We start from the raw sequence: 15,478 nt of genomic DNA, 5'->3' as shown, positions 1-15,478 counted from the left end.
CAGAGCATAATGTTGCCTAACTGATAAGGGTTAGATAGATTTTTTTTAAAGTTTATTTATTTATTTTGAGAGAAAGAGAGTCTTAGCAAAAGTGGGGGAGGAACAGAGAGATGGAGAGACAGAATCCCCAGCAGGCTCCGCACCATTCTCGCAGATCCCAGTGGGGGGCTCGAACACATGAACTGTGAGATCATGACCTGACAGCGATCAAGAGTCAGATGCTTAACTGACTGAGCCACCCAGGAGCCCCAGGGGTTAGATAGATTTTAGACCTGAGCCATTTAATTTCTCTTAACTGAGCCACCCAGGCACCCCAATTTTATTTTATTTTTTAAGTAATCTCTACACCCAACATGGGACTTGAACTCACATCTCTGAGATCAAGAGTTGCATGTTCTACCGACTGAGGCAGCCAGGCGCCCCCTTAAGTGTTTTTAAGATGATTCTTTTCTTGTGATTGATTAGTATCTGGTGTTCTTTAGTGTTCATTCTTCTCAGTTTTCCCCCAGGTTGTTTTAGAGGTTTTTTGCCTTTGCCTAGAATTATTCTGAAGGGGTTGGGACCAAGAGATAAATTATGTTGAAATTCACTTTCTAAAAAGTAATTTTTCCATTTGATTTCTGTATTTACTTCTTCAGAGATTATCATTCCTGTTCTTCACATTGATAGAATTGATTTTCAGCTTTTCTGAGACATCGAATGATTAATATGCTTATGTTCTCGTATCAGATATTTTGCCTTCCCTGAGTGTTGGCTTTTTAATTTTTTTGCTTGTTTGTTAAATTCCTTCTTTAGTAAAGAATGGAATTCTATAAACATCTAGGAAGAGTGTTTTTGTGAACTTTCTCCACTTTCTTTTTGCAAAGAGACATTATACCTGGATTATCTGACAGTGAATGATTGAAGAAAGCAGTATATTGTTACCTTTTTACTACTGATCCCCAATAGACTACATCAAAAGCTAGTCTGCTTTAGCATATTTATGTGGCAACCTAATTCTTGCATGAGATTTAATAGCCTATTAGGCTTTTGGGTTCAATCATTGTCAATTCTTTTCCCTGATTCCGCATATTAAAGGTTGATCTGGGCTATTATGATTTAAACCAGTAATCCTTTGGGAAGATACCAAGTCCTTATTGGGGAATCTGCTGCTTTTCTACCATAATCCTTTTCTTTTTTGGCCTTTGGCTTTTGGGAAACATATGTACATATAAAAGAAAAAAAGAAACCTTTCAGTTCAATACAATGTCCCTTCTCTAGAGGTTAGTAGCCTCTGCATTGTTTTCCTAGGCTGACATCAGATGCTTGCTGTTCATGTCAGTTATAGTTCTTCCATAAAATGAGGTTTCAGTTTTCTGTTACTTGAATGAATATACCTTCAGCAATCAAAATGTCTTCAAATGTGTGCCTAACAACTATCATTTAATAGGAAGTCATATTGCTCTTAAAAACCCAAGACTATGTTTTTGGGCAATTCTTCTTAACTGTCCTTTAGCCATGTTATTTCTTCTTTCATTGTTGCTTGAAAGTTTATAGGATTATTTTGGCACAATGGCCAAGTTGGACTCTACATTTTCATCATATTAGTGAAGTTATACAGCACTAAAAACTTCTGAGTGAATAAAGAGGTTAAATGATAAAAACTATGGATGACTTTATGCCCTTGAGTACTGTGGCCAGCAATACAAGTCTAAGAGTGATATAATTTAAATAATTTTTTTTTTCAAATAACCAGTCTTATTGAGTATTCGCATGCCATGCAATTTAAGTATTTAAAGTATGCAATTCAGTGGTTCTTGGTATAGTCACATTTTTTGTGCAGCCATCATCACAGCCAATTTTACAATATTTCCCCCACCTTCCTTCAAGAAAACCGTACCCACTAGCACTCACTCTCTCCTTCCCCACACTCTTAGGAAACCACTAATCTACTTTCTGTCTCTATGGATTTGCCTATTCTGGACTCCTCTAATATGAGGCCTTTAGTGTCTGCCTTCTTTCATTTAGCATAATGTCTTCAAATTCATCTACATTGTAGCATGTGATGGCATTTCATTCCTTTTGATGGTTGAATATTTCATTATAATTATACTACCTTTTGTTTGCACATTTATTCGGTTATGGATCTTTGTGTTGTTTCCACTTTTTGGTTATTGTAAATTTGCTGGGAGTGTTCATGTTCAGGTTTTTGTGTGGATATACATTTTCAATTCTCTTTAAATTGGATGATGATGGTATTTAACCCATGAGTATACTACCTAGGAATGGAATTCTTGGGTCATATGGCAACTCTATGTTTATTTTATTTATTTATTTTAAGTAAGCTTGATGCCCCTTGTGGGGCTTGAACTCATAACCCTGAGATCAAGAGTTGCATGCTCCACCAACTGAGCCAGCCAGGCCCTCCGGCAACTCTATGTTTAACGTTTTGGGGAACTGTAAAACTGTTTTCCAAAGCAGACGCACATTTTACTTTCCTACCAGCAATGTATGAGGGTTCCAATTTCTTCATATCCTCACAGTGCTTGTTATTTCCTATCATTTTGATTTTAGCCATCCTAGTAAGTATGAAGTATGGTATCTTACTGTGTTTTGATTTGAATCTTCCTGATGATTAACGTGAAATATTATAATAAAAGCAGTTTCTTTAATTGTAAAGGAAACACAGGTTATTGTTAGAAATTAAGAAAAAAGAGGAATTTATTAAGAAAACATATATCATCCATAACCTTACCATCTAAAGGCAGTCACTATCATTTTGATCTGTTTGCTTTAAGTCTGTTTTTTTTAGCTGTCTTTGTATATATTGTTTTTCAAATTTGGATCATATTGAAGACATAAATATTGCCTTTTCCATGCCATTAAATTTTTTGAAAACATGAATATAAAGATAAAGTGGTAACATTTATTTAGAGTTTACTATGTATCAGAAACTATGCTAAATATTTTAAACAAATGTTCTAATTAATTCTTTATATTAACTCCATGGGTTAAGTACCATCATTAATACCATTTTAAAGAAGGACTGGGCTTTGGGTTAAGTTGCTTGTCTAAGGTTACCCAGCTACTAAGTGACTGTATAATCGTTTTGTACCATGACTTTATAACGATTCCCTTTTTGGTGGGCTTATATTTTATTTTTATTTTTTTTTCCACTTTTATAAATAATAGTGCTATCCTACGTAAATCTTTATCTGACTCTGATTCCCTTTTTGGGGTAGATTATTTGAAGTAGAATTATTGATTGAAGAGTATGAATGCTTTCTGAGAAAACATATTCTCCAACCAATGTCTAAAGCATCAAATTGGCCAATTTCCCTGTCTTCTGAGAACTGACTCTGTGCCATAGGAACTTTAGTCTTTAGCTGGTTTGGATGAAAATTCTAGTTTAGAGAACACGTGATTTTAGTTTTGTAAATACTTTCAGAACTTTGAGTCAGAATTAAGATCTATAAATAGTATTGCTATCTTGTATGGATTTTAGTGAAAAGAAATATATATGTTGAAAATAAAGGGGCGCCTGGGTGGCTCAGTCGGTTGGGCGGCCGACTTCGGCTCAGGTCATGATCTCGCGGTCCGTGAGTTCGAGCCCCGCGTCAGGCTCTGTGCTGACAGCTCAGAGCCTGAAGCCTGTTTCAGATTCTGTGTCTCCCTCTCTCTGACCCTCCCCTGTTCATGCTCTGTCTCTCTCTGTCTCAAAAATAAATAAACGTTAAAAAAATTAAAAAAAAAAAAAAAGAAAATAAGAACAACTCTACATATTTCTTTCTAAGATATTATCTTCCATTTGGACACCCTGAAACCATTGGCAGCCATTATTAGTTTTCCAAAAGGTGTGAGGCAATTTATTATGTATGATATAAACTGGGATTTGGGAGCACAGTTTGCAATCTTAGATGGGGTAGAGTATGGAATCATAGATTCCTAAATCTTTTGTAGGTAGAACAGACCTTGTGATGCTCTCAATTTATAGATCTATTTTAATTTAGCAAGCACTTGATATTGAACCTATACCCTTCAATAGTTTGCTGTTGTTTTTAGGTAAAGTGCAACATCCTTATCATGGTGTACAGGGCCATGTTTGATTTGGCCTCTGCCAACCTCTCTGCCCTCCTTTTCTTCCTCTCCCCTTATTGTCCCCTTCTCTGCAGTTATGTTGGCCTTCTCTCTGTTCCTCATATTACCAAGACCGTTCCTGCCACAGAGCCTTCAGACATGTTGCCTCCTCTGCTGTAAGGCTTCCTCTACCCAGAACATGCATCTAACTCCTGTTCATCTTTTAGGTCTCAGCTTGATCGTCACTTCCTCAGGGAGGGTTCTCCAGGTTGCACCCTGCCCTTCCCAGAGCTAACCTGCTGCTGTGTAATGTGTTCTCCCATTGTAGCATTTAGCACATTTTCATCATATAGATGGTTGTTTTGTTGCTCTATTTTTTGATACCTGATATGCCTCTTAGAGTGTAACTTCTGGGGTAGCAAGGACTGGTTCACCATCGTACAACTCTGTTGATTGTTGTCATTGTATGCAGAAGTTTTTAAGTTTGATGTAGTTGATTCTCTATTTTTGCTTTGTTGCCTGTGGCTTTTAATGTCCTATCTAAGAGAACATTGTGTATTCCAATGTCATGAAGCTCTTCCCCTAGTTTTCTTCTAGTTTTATAGTTTTAGGTCTTACATTTAGATTTTTACTCCCTTTTGCATTAATTTTTATATATGGTGTAAGGTAAGGGTCCATTTTCTTCTGCGTATGGATATTCAGTTTTCCTAGCACCATTTGTTGAAGAGACTATCTTTTCCTCAATGTGTAGTCTTGGCATCCTTGTTAAAGATCATTTGACCACATATATAAGGGTTTATTTCTGGGCTCTCTGTTTTGTTGGTCTATATGTCTCTCTTTATGCTAAGTACCATACATACTGTTTCAATTACTGTAGCTTTGTAATATGTTTTGAAATTAGGAAGTATAAAGCCTCCAGTTTTGTTCTTCTTAAGATTATTTTGGCTATTCATGGTCCTTTGAGATTCCATATGAATTTCAGGATGATGTTTTCTGTTCCTGCAAAAAAAAAAAAAAAAAAAAAAAATGCCACAGGGATTTTGATGGGGATTGAACCGAATCTGTACATTGCTTTGGGTAGTATGGACGTTTTAACAATATTAAGTCTTCCAGCCCATCAACACTGGAGGTCTTTCCATTTATTTATATCATTTTTAATTTTTTTCAGTAACATTTTGTAGTTTGCAATGTACAAGTCTTTTGCCTTCTTGGTTAAGTTTATTCCTAAGTATTTAATTCTTTTTGATGCTCTACTAAATGGGACTTTAAAATTTTCTTTTTTAGATTGTTTATTGTTAGTGTATTGAAACACAACTGATTTTTGAGTATCCTGCAACTTTGCCAACTGATTTCTGAGTGTTCTGCAACTTTGCCAAATTTATTAGTTCTAAAAGGTTTTCTTTGTGGAATCTTTAGAGTTTTCTACATAAAAGAAAGAGCACGTTATTGGCAGATAATTTTACTTTTTCGGTTCTAATTTGGATGCTTTATATTTCTTTTTTCCTTTTTTTGTTTAATTGCTCTGGCTAAGACTTCCAGTATTGTGTTGAATAGAAGTGGTGAGAGTGGGCATCCTTGCCTTGTTCTGATCTTAGAGGAAAAACTGTTTTTCACTGTTGAGTATGATGTTAGCTGTGAGCTTTTCATACATGATCTCATTTTGTATTTTTTTAAAAAGATGTAAATGCCATCATTTAGTATGCTTTTACCATTGAGCATGACTAAACTAAAGAATAGTGCCATTATATTTTAGAGAAGGAATAAGCCAACAGACAACTTATTAAAATTAAGTAATATACAGTGAATTTGGTTTAAAAAAAAAGCCACTACTTATTTCCTGGGAAAATTTATGGAAAATTTGTTTGGTTTCTTTTTTTTTTTTTTTTTTTAATTTTTTTTTTAACGTTTATTTATTTTTGAGACAGAGAGAGACAGAGCATGAACGGGGGAGGGTCAGAGAGAGAGGGAGACACAGAATCGGAAGCAGGCTCCAGGCTCTGAGCCATCAGCACAGAGCCCGACGCGGGGCTCGAACTCATGGACCGCGAGATCATGACCTGTGCCGAAGTTGGCTGCTTAACCGACTGAGCCACCCAGGCGCCCCAGAAAATTTGTTTGGTTTCTAATGCCATTGCAATCTGATTTTTACCCAAACTTCTTGACTCTCTTGAAGGTAACTAGTAACCCCTAAATTGGAAAACCAGTGGTCTGTTCTTAACTCCTTTTTAATCTCTGTAGCATGGCACTGTTGATCAAACTTCCTTAACTGTTTCCTCACTCAATTTTCATATCTTTGTGGTTCTCCTGCCACTTTGTTCTTTCGGTCATCATAATTCCTCTTCCTCCTCTAGTTTTGTAATGTCTGTATCCCCTGATGTTCTGTTTTTTGATCCCATCTCTTTTCTTGATTTATGTTTTCTGTCAGTGATCTCATTTGACCATCATGGCTTCAGTCATCATCAGCAGGCAGTTGACTGACAAGTCTGCCTCTCCTCATTCGCTACAGTTCCACTTCTTTGTCTTTGGACACCTCCATCTGAATGTCTTACTAGACCTTCAGGTTGAAGATGCTCATAATTGAAAACTTTATCTTTCCTTCTGTCTTGCTTTTGTCTCCTTCATCCTGTATCTGTTCCCCAGACTTGGTTGGTGTGATGTTTCTGCCATACCTTTGCTCATGCCATTTCTTCTCCTGTCTTTTGTGTTACTTATCCTCATACTCTTCAATATACTTCAAGATCCGCTTCAAATACCATCTTTTCTGTAAAGTACTAATCTGAGCAGTAGATGACCTACTCATTCTCTGCTCTAAAACCCTTCAATTGGGAGTTTCTTATGGACTATTTCTTAAAATTATGAAGCTCTTTGTGATTTGGTCTATGTTTGCTTTTCTAGCCATAAATCTAGGCACTCCCCCTCAGGAATCCTATAATTCGTCACATAATCCACATAGAATCACTTCTTGTTCCTCAGGTAAGCCTATATGCTTTTGTGTACATGTCATTTCCCCTTAGTGTTTTTTAGGGGTGCAGGTGGATAGAGTTGATGGTGGTGGCCTGTGAAACTAGTCCTATAGAGGTGTCTTACATTATATAGATGTCCTCCATCTATTGAGTTCTATAAGCAGTTTAGCATAGTGGAAAGAGACAGCATTTGAACCTTGATTTAAATGCTAGTTTTGATATTTACCAGCTACATGAACTTGGTATTCAATTTTTCTGAACTTCTGTTTCCTGATATTTATAAGCCATGTGAACTTGGTAAAAGTACTCAATATTTTTGAACCTCTATTTCCTGATCTGTAAAATAGGGGCAATATTTAGCCTTACAAGGCTAATAGCAAGTTTAAGTAAGCAACTGCATATAAAATGCCAAGCATATGCTAAGTCCTCATAAATGGTGTTAAAAAAGAAAAAGGAAAAAAAAAAAGATGCTGCAGCAGCAACTACTGCTTTCCCTTCAAGGGATCAATTGTGTATGATTGTGGTGTGAGAAATGGTGTCAGACTGAGACAGGGTACTGCAGGCAGAGCACAAAGGATATCGTCCTACTCCTGGGGAACTGGTGTGCCAACCACATGTCCTAGTTAGGGATCCAGAGAAATTTCTCCGTGTAGTCAGCTAGTGACTTCTTCCTTCTGGTACACATAACGCTTTGTTTCTATCTCTCCAAACAGAAATGCTTTGCACATATTGTCCTGCCAGCCACTCTGCCTTCTTTAGTACATCTTACTTCTTGTCCCAGAATATGGCTTTTAAAATGCAGGCTGTATATGGTGCTCCTATCCACTCTTTCAGTACAGATAAATCCTAACTCCTTAATATGGATTATAAGGCTCTTTATGATCTGGCCTTCACCTCTCTCTCTCGCCTCATCTTTAGCTGTGCCCCATGCAGTGGTCACTTATCATTTTTTGTCTGCCCAGTATCTGAACTCTTATGTTTGGGAAATTGCACAGTGCCTTGGTGGGGGAAGGACCTGTCTCACATCTCAGATATTGAAAAGTTCAGACACTCGTGAGTGACACAGAGGATCAAAGACTGGGTCAGTGGCAGCAGTGATGGCCTCTTGTTACATTGGCAGCGGTGTCTGTACTATACTCTTACCATGCATAGTTTCAGCTGTGGTTTGGACTGACTAGCCTACATCGGTAATGACTTAGTTTCAGAGCCTAGATTTTCCATCCCTTGTGTTGGATCTTTGAGGTTACCCATTGTTTTTTCGATGAATTCTTTTTCTGTTTAAAGGAACCCAGGGTGTTTTCTGTTATTTGCACTTACGAAATAGCCTTGAATCATACCACTCTTTAGCACCAAGTGCTCCATTCACATTAAACTTATACAATACTTCTGAACTGACCATGGTTGTCTCCACCTCTGGGCTTTCTCACATTGTTCTACCTAGAACTCTCCTTACCCCATTCTTGAACTGTTTGCATTTTGTTTTCTTTTATTGAGAAATAATTAACTTGCATCACAGAATAACTTTAAGCCTCACAGGATGGTTTGATTTACATATATTGTGAAATAATTACCATAATAGGTTCAGCTAACATCCATCATTTCATACACATACAATAAAAAGAAAAGGAAGAAAAAAATAAAGGGGAAACATTTTCTCCTTATGGTGAGAACTCTTAGGATGTATTATATCCTTAACAACTTTTCTATGTCATACAGCAGTGTTAGCTATAGTCATTATGTTGTATATTACCTCCCTTGTACTTGTTTATTTTATAACTGGAAGTTTGTATCTTTAGACCACCTTATTCCAGTTCTCCCTCCCCCCACCACCTGCTTCTGGTAACCACAAGTCTGATCTCTTTTTCTATGAGTTGTTTTTTTTTTTTTTTTTTAGATTCCACATACAAGTGAGATCATACAATATTTGTCTTTCTCTGACTTATTTCACTTAGCGTAGTGCCTTCAAGTTCCATCCGTGTTGTTGCAAATTGTAGGATTTCCTTATTTTTTATGGCTAAATAATATTCCATTATATATGTGTGTGTGTGTGTGTGTGTGTGTGTGTGTGTGTGTATTACAATTTCTTTATCCATTCATCTATCAATGGATACTTAGGTTGTTTCCATGTCTGGAAAATATTGATAAATTCCATATCTGGAAAATATGAAATATTGAAAAATTCCATATCTGGAAAATAGCCCATGTCTGGGCTATTGAAAATAATGTTGCTGTGAACATGGGAGTACAGATATTTACCTGAGTTAGTGTTTTTGTTACCGTTGGATTATTATTATGTATATTATAATATATATATTATTATATTTCCAGAAGTGGAATTGCTGGATTGTATGGCAGTCCTATTTTTAATTTTTTGAGGATCCTGCATATGGTTTTCCATAGTGACTATACACTGACTTTTAATGATCCTTTGAATTGCACTCTGTTGTCATGTTACTTTTTCTGCAAATCTTCCCCTAGTTCTTAAGATGGGTTAGCTCTTCAGTGTTCCCACAGAACCCTCTGCTTATTTCTATTATAGTACTTATCACACTGTATTGTAATTGTCTTGGCATTCCTTGGAGACATGGGCTACTACTACATTAAGTATCTTTGCATTGTCTCTGGCAGATCGTAATTACTATCTAAATTTTATCTTTTGAATGAGTGAAAAACTATTGAATTACACATGGTGTTATATTAGAATTTGTCTATTTGCATATCTGTTTTCCCTAATAAATGTGAATGTTTTGTGAGCAGAGACCAAGTTCTTCTTCATCTTTATATCCTTAATTTGTAACATAGTACTTGGCTTATAGTAGATCCTGAGGGAATGTTGATTGCATGATTGAATGACTGAAGGGCAGGCTGTCTTTTTAGAATTTCAGTTTAAGTTTTTTCCAAAAAAAAAATATCTTCTTTGATTATATGGGTAAAGATGAGATATCAGTATGTGGCTCATACTGAGTAATTGACACTCTCCACTCCTCTGTACCAGGGTTGGTAGTTTTATTTAGAAGATAGTGTGTACATGTGAAAAAATAACTATTCAACAAGCTAGTATTTTATGTGCCAAGTGAGTGATATGGGCAGATAGATATTGCTTTAGTGTCAGGCTAACTATAATGTTCTTAATTGGGCCTTTGAAAGTGTGGTACACAAGCAAATGAAATTAGAAAATGTTGGGGCGCCTGGGTGGCTCAGTCGGTTAAGCGGCCGACTTCGGCTCAGGTCATGATCACGCAGTCCATGAGTTCTAGCCCTGCGTCGGGCTCTGTGCTGACAGCTCAGAGCCCGGAGCCTGTTTCAGATTCTGTGTCTCCCTCTCTCTGACCCTCCCCTGTTCATGCTGTGCCTCTCCCTGTCTCAAAAATAAATAAACGTTAAAAAAAAAAAAAAGAAAATGTCTATTCATTAATTGCATTATTAGTTAATTGGATCGATTAGAATGGAAGCCTGTATCTGTTTTACTTGGCTTATATTCTGCTTATTTTGGAATTTTTCCTCCTTCATTGGATATTTTTCATTGAAATTTTAACTCATTCTTTTTTAGGTCCAAGACAACTTTGACAAGATTGAGTTCAATAGGATGTGTTGGACCCTCTGTGTCAAAAAAAACCTCACCAAGAGCCCCTTGCTCATTACAGAAGAAGATGCATTTAAAGTATGGGTTATTTTCAACTTTTTATCTGAGGACAAGTATCCATTAATTATTGTGCCAGAAGAGGTAAGGTGTGGCTCTGGGAAGTTCTTACATGGCCATCATAGCATTTAATAGATCTAGCTTGGAAGTATTGTTTTAATTCAAATTGTGTAGATACAGAGGGAGATCTTGGACTAGTGTTTTTGGACCAGAGGCAAAACAGCTTGAATTCAAGAAAGTCCAAGACTTAGTGATTTGGGGTCATGTAATAACCCCTGGAGATTTGTAGATAGGGTGGGACTTTTCCTCTCCAAATTGCTATAGTTATGGATGAATCCATCCTCATATCCAAAGAATTTTTATTCAGTACAAGTCACAACATAATTTTTTGTTTTCTTACATATTGGCAAAACTAGTGTGGCATTTTAGGAAAGCAGGGCAAAATTGGCTGAGTGATGTTATCTGGGAAACACATATGATCCACAATGTTGTTCTCAAGGCTGTTTTTATGTGAGGAAATACTGTTCTTGTTTTAAAGTCCAGGACGGTGACTTTTTATTGTTCTTTCCAAAGTAAATGAAAAAGAATATTTTGCTTGTTCTGTTCTGACTTATTTTCCCTAGCTTCCAAAGGCAAAAAAAAAAAAATACAGGAGTAAGTTTTCTGTGCTATCTTACTGCCTTAAAAAATTATATATGTAATACATGCTTATTACAGTAATAAATATAAAAAGACTAATGAAGAATTACAATTAGCTATAGTTCTCCCCTAAAAAAAAAACAAAAACAAAACAATAACCTGTCATTCCTTAACTTCTGACAAATTATTTAACCTCTTGAGATTTAATTTCCTATCTATAAAATAGCACTGGGGCACCTGGGTGGCTCGGTTTGGTTAAGCGTCTGACTCTTGATTTCGTCTCAGGTCATGATCTCACAATTCATGAGATTGAACCCTGCATGGGGTTCTGTGCTGACGGCACAGAGCCTGCTTGGTATTCTTTCCCTCTCTCTCTCTGCCCATCCCCTGCTTTCTCTCAAAAACAAAACAAAACAAAAATTAAAAATCTTTAAAAAATAAAATAGGGCTAAATAGAGGTTCTGCATTTAAAGGACTTAGCTCAATATCTGGTATGTAATATGTACTCAGTAAATGTGTTAACTCCTATGACCACTATTATTGCATTTTTGCATGTAAGTCTATTTCCTTAGGACAGATTTCCAACAGTGGAACTCTGAGTCCTAAAAAACACACTTAAAAAAATTTTTTTTTAATGTCTATTTTTGAGAGAGGGAGACACAGAATCCGAAGCAGGCTCTAGGCTCTGAGCTGTCAGCACAGAGCCTGGCATGAGACTTGAACTCATGAACTGCGTGATCATGACCTGAGCCAAAGTTGGATGCTTACCCAACTGAACCACCCAGGCACCCCCAAAACACACTTTCAAGGTATTTGATGAACAGGTAGAATTACCCTTTGGAAAGGTTGTACCAATTTAGATAGCTATCAGCAGTGATTGAGGCCTATTGTTACCCATCCTGCCAATACAGAGTCTAGTCTGTGATTTCTGTGATTCATATTCATGTTAGGAAAATCTGTTTAAAAGTGCACACTACAAAATTTTATTTAAAGCCAGCAAGCATTTATTGACTGCCAACAATAGGAAAGGCACCAAGAGTAATGCAAAGTGCAAAAGATTACTTCCTGCCTTCAAGGAGTTTGTAGTCTGCTCAAGGAAAAAAATAAGTCAAATGTAATTTAAAGCAAAATAGACTACCTGTTACAAGAGAGATGCAAAGGGCATACAAATACAGAGAAGGGACAGATTTATTCTAGCTTGGGGGAAGTAAGGGATCAAGGAAAGCTTTTTAACAGGCAATGTAGTAGTTAAAAGTAAGGTCTTAAATTTTTTCCACAAAGGGCCAAACAATAAATATTTGAGGCTTTGTGGCCCTTTAGGCCATCCTGTCTCTGTTGCAGCTGCTTAAATCTGCTGTTATGGCGTGAAAGCAGCCACAGACACTATGTTTGTTGCTGTACTTCAAATATTGCTGGACTTTGAAATGTGAATTTTGTATGATGTTCATGGATCATGAAATTTTTTTTTTTCCTCCCAACTACTTAAAAATGCAGGAAATGTTCTTAGATCATGGATATATACAAACATGCCATGAGCCAGATTTGGCTGCTGGGCTAGAGTTGACTTGTGGACTGGCTTTTGCTGTTCCCTGGTTAAGGGCAGGGGTCTGGAGTCAGATTTCCTGGATTTGACTTCTAGCTCTATCACTGTTCACTAGCTCTATGACTTTGGGCAATATACTTCATTTGTTTTTGCTTCAGTTTCCTCAACTATAAAATAAGACTAATGCTAGTATCTACATCTTACTCTTCTTGTGAAGATCAGATGAGGAGAATGCCTGGCCCTGAAAGTGCTCATTTAGTATTAGCTCTTAAGTTTATGGGGAAATTAGCACTTGTGCTGGGCCTTAAAAGATGGGAAGAATTTTGATTAATGGAGAAGAATTCTGGGTGGAAGAAACAGTGGGCAAAATTATATGAGTGAACAAAATTATAAAAGCAAAGGGCATATTCTTTTTTTTTTAAATTTTTTAAATGTTTATTTTTGAGAGAGAGAGAGAGAGACAGAGTGTGAGTGGGGCAGGGGCAGAGAGAGGGAGACACAGAATCCAAAGCATGCTCCAGGCTCTGAGCTGTCAAGCACAGAGCCCAGTGCGGGGCTTGGACTCACAAACCGTGAGATCACGACCTGAGCCGAAGTCAGTTGCTTAACTGACTGAGCCACCCAGGCGCCCCCAAAAAGGAATTTTTAAAAAGGATATTGGGTAGCTCACAGAATTGTCATGATGGCTGAGACCAGGTTTGAATGCTATCATTCTGGAACTATCCTGGTCACTCCAGTGAGGAACCACAAGGAAAATGCTGCTGCCACCAGGGGGTGGGTATTGTACTTGTGCCATGGAAAACCTCTGGCCCTGCACATTTGGTGCAGCCCGGGAACTCTGATCTTCTTGCAACTGTTTTTGCTACCAGAGAGAATTCTCTGTGCCCACTTTTCAGTTCATAGTCAGAGGATAACACATGTAATTGGTATGGCCTATGTCAGGTACCATGAGATAGTTGCAAAGGAGTCCTGGAAAGGGTCCATTTGCATTTTTATTGTCTGTATTTGGAGGTAGGGAATTGCCAAGATGTAAGAAGGGGGTTCGATGCTAGGCAGTCAAAAAGAATGACACATGCCCTGTCTAACTGGAATATGCTAGAAGGAAGAAGAATGGTGGTAGATGAGGCTAGAAGGAGTTTTGACTTTATCCTGCAGGCAATGGGGAGCTGTGAGCCACTGATGATTTTTTAAAATATTTATTTATTTATTTTGAGAGAGAGAGAGAGTGGGGCAAGGGCAGAGAGAGAGGGAGAGAGAGAATCCCAAGTGGGCTCTATAGTCAGCACAGAGCCTGATATGGAGCTTGATCCTACAACCGTGGTAAGATCATGACCTGAGCCTAAATCATGAGTTAGATGTTTAACTGACAGAGTCACCCAGGCACCCTGAGCCACTGATGATTTTTAAGCAAGAGAGTGTCAAATAAATAGATGAAATATGGAGAGATGTGAGATGGGAAGTTGAGAGAAGGTAAGTGGCATATGGGGACCGAAGTATAGTGATGTTAGTGAGAATGGAAAAGAAGATCAGATGGGAAGGACCTAGAGGTGACAGGACTAAAAGTTCATAGTGCCTGGTGTAGGTCTATAGGCAGGTTTCAGGCCTGGGCAATTGGGAGGTAATAGAGTATAGTTGTTTAAAGCATGATCTTTGAAATCAGACTGCCTGCTTTAAATCCTGACTGTACCACATTTTAACTATGTGACTTTGAAGAGATTAATTCATCTCTTTGTTTGGGTTTCCCCATCTGTAAAATGGGGACAGCTACTTCATTCATTGGACTCTTGTGAGGACTAAAATAGTTGATATATGTGAAGCATTTAACATAATGTCTGGCCCCATGATGAGTGCTCACTAAATAGTGCCTATGTGTGAATGACAGGATGATGAATAAGTTGGAGATATGGTGTCTGATGATGGGTTGGGTACATTGGTATTTTAAGTGGGACATACTTGTGGAGCTGTCCTGTATTCAACTGGAATTACACTTCTAGAATTTGTGAGAAGTTAGGGCTGGAGACAGAGATGGGGAAGCTATGGGAGTAGGTTAGATCAAGGAGGAAGAAACCACTGTGGGAGAAGTGAGGGCTTAGGACGGAACCTTGGGACTGTTTCTGTAACAGGAAGAGGAAGTATTTTTGGTACAGGAAGCTGAATTGAATAGTCTATAAGGTAGGAGGAGAACTGGGAGAGTATTGAGTCATGAGTGCCATAGAAAGAAAAAGTTCTAAGAAGCAGAAAAGTAGTTACTAGCATTAGATGCTACAGAAAAATTAAAGGGTGATACGTGAGAAGTTGCCCTTGGATTTACCAATTAGGTGGTCATTGGAAATCAAGTAGAACACAGTTTTATGTAATGGTGGGAACAGTTTTTTAGCGCTTAGTAACAATAATGATATGATAGTGCGTCAATGTTAAAGGGGATATGAAGTGGGGCGCCTGGGTGGCTCAGTCGGTTAAGCGTCCGACTTCAGCTCAGGTCACAATCTTGCGGCCCGTGAGTTTGAGCCCCGCATCAGGCTCTGGGCTGATGGCTCAGAGCCTGGAGCCTACTTCCGATTCTGTGTCTCCCTTCTCTCTCTGTCCCTCCCCCGTTCATGCTCTTTCTTTCTCTGTCTCAAAAATAAATAAACGTTA

At 37.8% G+C, this 15,478-nt stretch overlaps 1 protein-coding gene across 2 annotated transcripts in view; it reads left to right on the top strand.

Annotated features, from left to right (window-relative positions):
- Positions 1-15,478, top strand: part of SWAP70 (switching B cell complex subunit SWAP70) — a 78,386-nt gene that overhangs the window by 29,760 nt on the left and 33,148 nt on the right. For both annotated transcript variants that reach the window (XM_053899997.1, XM_053899996.1), the window contains one exon: positions 10,570-10,743. In XM_053899997.1, the coding sequence (XP_053755972.1) occupies positions 10,570-10,743 (174 nt within the window). The remainder of the gene's footprint in view (positions 1-10,569; positions 10,744-15,478) is intronic.

The sequence above is a fragment of the Panthera pardus genome, unplaced genomic scaffold, assembly GCF_024362965.1.
Source record: "Panthera pardus isolate Hobbes unplaced genomic scaffold, ASM2436296v1 HiC_scaffold_12, whole genome shotgun sequence".
Taxonomy (NCBI): Eukaryota; Metazoa; Chordata; class Mammalia; order Carnivora; family Felidae; genus Panthera; species Panthera pardus.
This window is presented reverse-complemented; position numbering and strand designations above follow the sequence as displayed.